Source organism: Vipera ursinii (genome assembly GCF_947247035.1).
Source record: "Vipera ursinii genome assembly, chromosome: 1".
NCBI lineage: Eukaryota > Metazoa > Chordata > Lepidosauria > Squamata > Viperidae > Vipera > Vipera ursinii.
Genome location: NC_139512.1, coordinates 96545019 through 96553797, shown reverse-complemented (window position 1 = coordinate 96553797; position 8779 = coordinate 96545019). Strand labels below are relative to the sequence as shown.

General features: G+C 45.5%; 1 protein-coding gene across 1 annotated transcript; it reads left to right on the top strand.

The window, feature by feature from the left end:
- Positions 1-4283: 4283 nt before the first annotated feature.
- On the top strand, positions 4284-5814 carry RASSF10 (Ras association domain family member 10; the record flags this gene model as incomplete). The annotated part of the gene is made up of 1 exon (XM_083350312.1): positions 4284-5814. One exon carries the CDS (start codon positions 4284-4286, stop codon positions 5763-5765), a length of 1482 nt encoding a protein of 493 aa, XP_083206438.1. The 3' UTR covers positions 5766-5814.
- Positions 5815-8779: the final 2965 nt, after the last annotated feature.

The following is an 8779-nucleotide window of genomic DNA, read 5'->3' as shown; positions in this document are numbered from 1 at the left end:
GGTTATTACCTTAAGACTGCGGAGAAGGCGAAACGAGCTATTTGGCAGAGACAGGCCCACCTACGCCCCTTCTAACAAGCTGATCCGAGAGAATGGCTTTGCTAGGGATGGGCAGACTTTTCGTGGATGCTGCAATGAACTTTTTCAAGAGGAGAGGAGATGGAGCCTGCAAACTGTCTCATCATGCCCGACATGCATCTGGATGAAACTGAGGTTTTTCTCTTTTCCCTGCTTATTTAGAAAAGGATGTTTTTCTAAATGTTGCAAGATACCTACGTTAGCCTTCCTGATATAGTTTTTAATGTGTTTTCCACCTGAACTTGGCTATTACAGCCAAAAAGAAAACAACTGACCACAGGCAGACTGGTGGCCTTAAGCTGCCCACTCTGAACTAGTAACGCCTAATGCTGTTCACGGTCCAAGCTAAAAAGTGAAAAGATTAATCAGTCTGAGGAGGGAATGTAGCCTCAGGGTTTACGTTTCTCCAAGTAAAAGCCAGAATTACAATTAGTATTTCACACTGAGAAGCTGTAAAATGTTGGACCTGAAAGTGAGAATGTCCCCTTATGAATCTGCTCAAATTTGTAAGAATGAGCTTGTAGGGCAGGGGTGTCAAACTGCCGGCCCGCGGGCCAGTTTCATCATGCCTATGTTGCGCCCACCCCATTGCCGGCAATGCAAAGAGTCGAGACATGTCGTGACATGTCATGTGACATGGCGAATTTGACACCCGTGTTGTAGGGCCACCATCAATATCCGTTATGTTCTTTTCAATGACAAACAAACATTTGGAACTGTTGCTTTATCTTGATTTAAGTGACCCACTTTGGCTACATTTCATTGCAAGGGCTATAGCTGCAGCCGTTTTAAAAATAGGTTTCTAAATTGGATCATTTTGCCTAGGTTTAATTTTTATTTTAGACTACGTTTTGTAACCTGCCCTCTGGGAAAGCTTTGTCTGGAAAGACAGAATAAAGGTATTTAAAACCCATAAACCTACATCTGGCTGTTGCAGAATGCTTTAATTAGTGCTGTTTGCACGTATTCTCCCTCAATCCTAGAGAGATTATGCACTCTAAATTAGGATTTTGAAGAAGCCAAGCTGACCAAGAAATGTATTTCTTTGCCACAGTAAGTTTGACATTTTGTAGATTTGAGATTTTTCAGTCTTTTGACATGATGCACCTGTCCATTTCTGAAAAAAGCACATCTGCCCGATTTCCTCCTTAGTCCAGATCACTTGTACAGAAGCTCATAAATCAACAGAGACACCATTACTCTTAAAATGCAAACCATTTGAGCTTGGCACATTGTAATTTGTGCATCTCCAGCTCAATTCTTAATGTTCTCTGCTTTGGGCACCAAACACTGAGAATTTATCTGGCAGCAAAAAGAAGTTACAAGTTGTGCAGTGCCTCCCTCCCTCTCTTCCCTCTTTTCTTTCTCCCCACCCCCTCCCATTCTCGTTTTTTGCCTTTTGTACGGCTTTTAATACATGGAAAAGCCAGATCATTTTAAATGTCAGAGAAACTCTGCTGTTATTAATCAGCAACCTTTACGGGAAAAACATAATCTGTGGGATTGCCTCTCCCTGAGGCTATCTGCCTATCTCATCAGAATAGTAGGGCTTTCCCATTAAACACTGCAATCTGGCCAGTCACTGGAAGCGTGCCTTCTCCATTGCTATCGCTGCCCTACCCTCCCACCTTGAGATCTGACAGCTCCTCACCCTCTTCACCTGCAGAGAGCACTTAAGACTTGGCTCTCATCCCAAAGGTTGGGACATGGTGTGGTCACAGTGGGGGGAAAATATGGAGAGTTTGCATCAGGGCAATGTAGCTGTAGCACCTGGCCTTTCAATTTCTGGCTTTCTGATTCTTTTTTTTTTCTTTTATTGTTGCACACATTGTTTTTATTTTGGAATTAGTTTTGCTCTTAAGATAGGAGGCTCTGCAAATGATTTAAGTAAATAAATAGTGTAAAAATTAAAAGCAACATTCTCATGCACTAGAAAGGCAAAGGCAAAAGCAAAAAGAAAGCTTATTTTTTTTCATATCCGTTTTCCAGAAATGAAAGTTTTAAAACATAGGGTAATCCAATTGCCAGGAAGCGAATTATACTCAGAATAACGGGTTTTTGTCCCATCTGGGCATATGTAAAAGGGTAGAGACTTCTTGTCTGTTCATTCTTTTGCTATTGAAACAGATAGCAAATTTTCTCTTTGAATCTTGGCAGCAACCACAGATTTTAATAATGCTTAGTAAGGTTTACAGTTCACTGTGCATATGATCTGCAAAATGCTTTGGCATGCGAAAAGTTTTTTTTTTAATTACAGGGTGGGGGATTTTATTCAATTGAAAGAAATTTGGACTGGATTTTGGCTGCTTTCTTTGAAACTTTCTCTTCCAACAGTTTTTTGCAGGGTGGGTGGGAGGGCGTTGGAGAATAATTGAACAGGAACACTTTCTACCAAGGGGCTCCAAAACCGATTAGGAAGGACCACTGCAAGGATTTTCTGTTGTTGTTGTTTTAACTCATTGTGTGAAATTGTATAACTGGGCATAGTGCCCCCTTGTCCTTTTAAAGCGTGTGTGTGTGTGGGGGGGGAATGAGAATATATACAGCACCAGAAAGATACTCTTTTTCTTTATGGGACTTTATCCAATTTCAACGAAGAATAAAATTTAAGAAAAATGAAGAGATTGGGAAGAAAAGGTTAGGATGGGAGTTCAGAAAAGCGTGTGTGTGGGGGGGATGAAGTGGCGTAGCATGGGGGGTGCAGGGGGGGCCGGCCGCACCAGCCGCAACATCTGGGGGGGACGCACTCGCACTCGCAGCTCTCTGCCTCTGCCTGGCTCACTCACTCTCTCTCACTGCAGTTCTGGCTGTGCGAATCCGATCTGAGCCGCCGCCGGGTCGCCGCCCACTGTGGAGGGGGGGGTGCCATGCGTGCGGTGCGGGTTACTTGCCTTTCCCCGGGTGCTGACAACCCACGCTACGCCACTGGGGGGAATGAGAATATATATAGCACCAGAAAGATACTCTTTTTCTTTGTGGGACTTTATCCAATTTCAACGAAGAATAAAATTTAAGCAAAATGAAGAGATTGGGAAGAAAAGGTTAGGATGGGAGTTCAGAAAAGCGTGTGTGTGTGGGGGGGGGGGCGGATGAGAATATATATAGCACCAGAAAGATACTCTTTTTCTTTATGGGACTTTATCCAATTTCTAGTTTACAAATCTTTTTTTTTCAACGAAGAATAAAATTTAAGCAAAATGAAGAGATTGGGAAGAAAAGGTTCGGATGGGGGTTCAGAAAAGCGTATGTGTGTGTGTGGGGGGGGTGAGAATATATATAGCACCAGAAAGATACTCTTTTTCTTTATGGGACTTTATCCAATTTCAACGAAGAATAAAATTTAAGCAAAATGAAGAGATTGGGAAGAAAAGGTTAGGATGGGAGTTCAGAAAAGCGTGTGTGTGGGTGGGGGGGGGGGCGGATGAGAATATATATAGCACCAGAAAGATACTCTTTTTCTTTATGGGACTTTATCCAATTTCAACGAAGAATAAAATTTAAGCAAAATGAAGAGATTGGGAAGAAAAGGTTAGGATGGGAGTTCAGAAAAGCGTGTGTGTGTGTGGGGGGGGAGGGAAATAAGGGGGAGGGAAAATAACTTTCTTCGGTGCGGATATACAAACGTAACGTACAGTGATCTCTTACTCTGAAGATTAAAGTACCAGAATCTCGAATCAAAGCCCACAGCTGCTGGGAAAAAAAAAACGGGGCGCCGGGGGGGGGGAAATCACGTGACAGGAGGAGAAGAAAACGCGGTAGCAGAGGCAGGAGACCGAGCAGTGTCAGGAGGGAAGGTGCCGGGGGAGGCAGGCGCTTCGCAAGCCAACAGTAGCACCAGGAGGCGGAGCTGAGACTCCCGAAGTTGGTTCTTCTCTGGGATCCCGTCGGCGGAAAAAACAAAAAAACACAAAAACCAGCCACCGAGCGCGAGCGTAAGAAGCAAGAGATCCCAAAGAGGGCGACCCCGGAGCGCTGCAATTTTAAGCTCGGAGGTGTTTGGTTTTGTTTTTTTAGCACCCCGGAGGCGGGCAGAGGAAGGGGGAGTCGCGAGGTCGCAGCCATGCCCGGCCAGGGCGGCTCTCGGGCGGCTCCGCTCGGTTTGGCGCGGCTCCGCTGAGCGCTCCTTATGGGGGATCCCGCCGAATAGCAGCGGGCCTCCCCCACCCCCCCACCCCTCCGCAGGATCGCCGAGGAGCCGTGCCCCGATGGAGCCGGAAGAAAAAAAGATCTCGGTGTGGATCTGCCAGGAGGAGAAGTTAATCTCCGGCCTTAGCAAACGTACCACTTGCTCGGATGTGGTGCGGGTCCTTTTGGAGGAGAGTAAGCAGCGGCGCAGGCGTCGGCAGCAGCAGGCATCGCTGCAAGAGTGCGGCGGGGGGATGTTGTCCGGTCTCCCGCAATCTTACTGCATCGTGGAGAAGTGGCGGGGCTTCGAGAGGATCCTGCCCAACAAGACCAAGATCCTGAGGCTCTGGGCGGCCTGGGGGGACGAGCAGGAGAACGTGCGCTTCGTGCTGGTGCGCAGCGAGGCGTCCTTGCCCAACACCGGACCCAGGAGCGCCGAAGCCAGGGTGGTGCCCAGCAGGGACAGCCCGGGACGCCATGGCTTGGGGGTTGCAGCCCGGGCCAGCCTGGCTTTGAGCCAGGAGCGGCAGCGGCGCGTGGTGAGGAAAGCCTTCCGCAAGCTGGCCAAGATCAACAAGAGGAAGGGGCAGCCGCAACTCGAGGAGCCGCCGGCTAAGGAGGCCCCGGCGGCCGAGAGAATGGAGACTCTGGTGCATCTGGTCCTTTCCCAGGACCACACCATCCGGCAGCAGATCAAGCGGCTCCGCGACTTAGACCGGGAGATCGACCGCTACGAGGCGAGGATTCACTTCGACCGCATGAAGCGCCACGGGGTGAACTACGTGCAGGACACTTACTTGGTCGGAGAAGAGCCGGAGCCCCCCGCGGGAGAGCAGGAGGGAAAGGCTCCCGCAGGGGCGGCCCCCGAGGCGGCGACGACGCCTTCCGCGGCGGGGGAGTTGGAGAAGCCGGCGGCCTGCAGCGAGGGCTTGGAGGAGTTCGCCTGGAAGTGCGAGCAGGTGGCTCGGGTGCAGGAGCAGTGGCGCCGCCAGGAGGAGCTGATCGAGCATTTGGCCGGCGAGATCCAGGAGGAGCTCAACGAGCGCTGGATGAGGCGGCGCCGGGAAGAGCTGGCGGCCGCCAAGGGCTCCAGCGCCAGCCTCTCCGAGACGGACTGCAACACCACCGAGCTGAGCGGCGGCGGCGGCGAGCTCCACGTGGAGCAGGAGCGCGTCAAGACGGAGCTGAGCACCAGCCTCTACATCGGGCTGCGCCTCAACACGGACTTGGACGCCGTGAAGTCGGACCTGGAATTTACCCAGCGCGCCTGGGCCGAGAAAGAGCGCGAGCTTCGGCTCTTGCTCCATTCCCTGGAGTCCTTACACGTGGAGGAGGGGGAGGAGGAAACGGCGGCGGTGGCGGACGAGGACGAGCAAGGGGACCTCCCTTTCAACACGGGCGACGAGCTGCCCGCCTCGGTCCCCATCACCTCGGAAGACTGGGGTGAGGAAGCCGCCCGGAGTTTGGGCAAAGATCGTGAAGACGAGGATTCCGACACGGGTTTGAGTTCTATGCACAGTCAGGACTCGGACTCGGTGCCCGTGTGCGAATCCCTCGTGTAGCTGTTTCCTCCCCCCTCTCCTCCCGGTTTTTTTTTTTTAACCTTCACATCATCTCAGGGACTGCAAAACTGTTTCTCTCCTTCGGTGCGCAAGTTTCCATTGGCGCAAAATGCTTGGATTAAAAGTTCCTGCTTTTCCTCATTCAAAGTGCATTACAGTACATTGTAACAATGCAGGATCCATTCTGGGTCGGTCACCGGGGATCGCTGTAATGAGCCTGGTGTGGTGGTTCATTGCAGGTCATTTCTGTTCAAATAATTAAATCCTGGAAAATATATACATTTGTACAAACAAAAAGCTAGTTTCTCCATAATTAAAAAAAGGTTTCCCTTGTTTTGTTTTGTTTTCAAATGAAGAAAAAGCTGCCGTTTTTAATATTTAATTCTCTAAGGAAATAAATACTGTTGGGGAAAGTATGATATGATATTGTGTGTATATAGAACAAAGCACCCAACCTCTGAATTGAGGGCTTGACACTGAAACTTTCTCAAACTAGTCAAGAAGGGCAAATTTGGGTCTTGCTTTCTCACTCTTTAACTGCAAACTTTAAAAAGGGATTGTTGGCAAATCTCTGAAACGTACTTTCCATGTTTTTGCTTTTTTACATCTGTGATATTTATTTTTGAATGGCTTTTCTAATCATTACATTCTTAATTGCAGATACAAGACAAGAGTGCTTTAAAAGCATTATTCGTTGATTTGCTTTCTAATTCAGGAATTTTTAACTCCTTGGTCCTTTCCCAATATAAAGACATCTGTCTAATACAATAGAGCTGTAATTTGCTCTGAAAGAATTACAGTAGTTTGATCCTCTGATCAAAATGAAACACATAGATGGAAGACACAGTAGCAAGAATCGGGATGATTAATAACTTGTCCTCAGGAATGCCTGCTGTCATCCTGTTTGGAATAGATTCCAACAAATGTCTAAATCACAAACTTATGTCTCAGATGCAAAAATCTTCTGCACAGGTGTTCATGGGAATAATCCAGGTTTTTGTGGGGAGGTGGGCAGGGTTATTTAAATGTTAAGAATGAATCATCGGAAGTAAATAGGAATCATAGCAGTTATGTGTTCCTTAGAAAATGGGGAATGAAACGCAGGAGATGTAAGTTAATTTGCTCACAAGACACTTAACAGTGTAAATCTGCATGAGAGAATGCTGGTTGAGTGAGGCTTTACATGGTAATTACATTGCACTGAAACTTTAAAAGTGACGTGCTTTAATGCTTCTAGTATGCTTGATTTACAGATTTATTGAAGCAGCATGCAATGTGTTGCGAATAAGATTGAATTTGTCTAAATATGCTGAAATCAGCATTGGATAAGAGCCATTCCACAAAGCCAGCTCCAGCGCCTTGTTTGTTGCTTGTTTTGAGCAACGTTTCCGTGGCTGGAAGACGTTTCCGTGGCTAGAAGACCAATCTAAGGGGCAACTTCTCCAAAACTGATATGTCCGTGCATTTTATTCACAATGAACTTGATACGTCCATTCCTACTTAAAACTTTCAAAAGGAAATAGGACTTCCAAACCATTTTAACTCCTACACTATTTTAAAATGTCAAATTTGGCAATGAATGGCATAAATTTCATTGGTGGGAATGATGGAAGCAAAAGGAATGTGATGCAACCAGAACAAATTAACCCTTTCTCCTATACACATAGACACACCACCATCTCAAGGCTAGTGAGGCTATTACAACTTTTTATAACTTTTTTTTTAATAGTCATGATTTACTTTCAGACCCTTAAAAGAATATGACTGAACAAATGGCACTGCAAACTCATATTATGGATTTACTTCTAAGCAGAAGTAAATAATTGGAAGTTAAAAGAGGCACATACTATTTTTGTTGCTTTGTTTTTTAGATTATTTTCCTTGTGAACAGTAGGGCAGTTTTAGTTCAACTGAGCATCAGTCACAGAAGAAATTTGGCATAAATTGTTTTTTTCATTTTGCTTTTAAAGGTGTGCATTGAGAGCATTGTAAGAGACGACCAGAATCAGATTCTACCAATGGATAGTTAGAAATAAATTTAATAGGATTTCATTGTATATTGAGCTCCGTCTGGAAATGAAGATTGGCTGTGTATAGGACAGCAAATAAATCCACAACCAGTTTGGGCAATAGATGGAAGAGTGGCCATCAGTATTGTATCAATTGTTGCCTTTCCCAAGCAAAATCTTACTTTCATCTATTGCATAATTGCATTGCTATTTTCTTCCATGGCTTTTGGGTCAGTTATTTAAAAATGGATACAAAATGGTAGAATACAGACCAGTTATTAAAGGAATCACATTATCTGGGAGAAATTCCCTGAATGGGGCAAGGTGATTTATGCAATACAAGCTTCATCTAAAAGCAACCAGTATTTGGGGAGAGGTGACAGTCTGATCCTATGCATTCCTGTTTTAGAAATAAATCTGGGGATTATGCCCAGATAAAAGTTTTGCATGTATGTAGTGTTAATCATCCTTTGGTCCTGAACATTTGTTAAAAATGTACTGTATATTTTCTATATTGAACCTGATGGTAGGAAGCTACAGTATTCCTACTGTTTAAAGAACACCGATTTGAGAAAATAGTGAATCAAAACCTTATTTGCAAATAACACTGGATTATTTATGGAATAAAAAAAGATGTATTTTTCACAGGATCCAACTGTCATTTGTATACCAATTAACCAGGACTTGATGTAAATTACTAATTGCATTAAGTGCATATCCTGTGCTATACAAGTATATGCATTTACTATAGAGGCAATGGAGGACGACAGAAAAAAATTAGGGCAAAACTGAAAGGAGTTAAATGCAGCAGGAATAAAAGATAATTGTACTAATAAGAGATGATTGAAATGCAAAAGTTGGGGAAATGGCAGAAATTTAAATTATTGGGAAAGGCTGAGCACCAAAGAATTGAGGCCTTTGAACTGTGGTGCTGGAGAAGACTCCTGCGAGTCCCTTGGACTGCAAGGCGATCAAACCGGTCAGTCCTAGAGGAGATCAACCCTG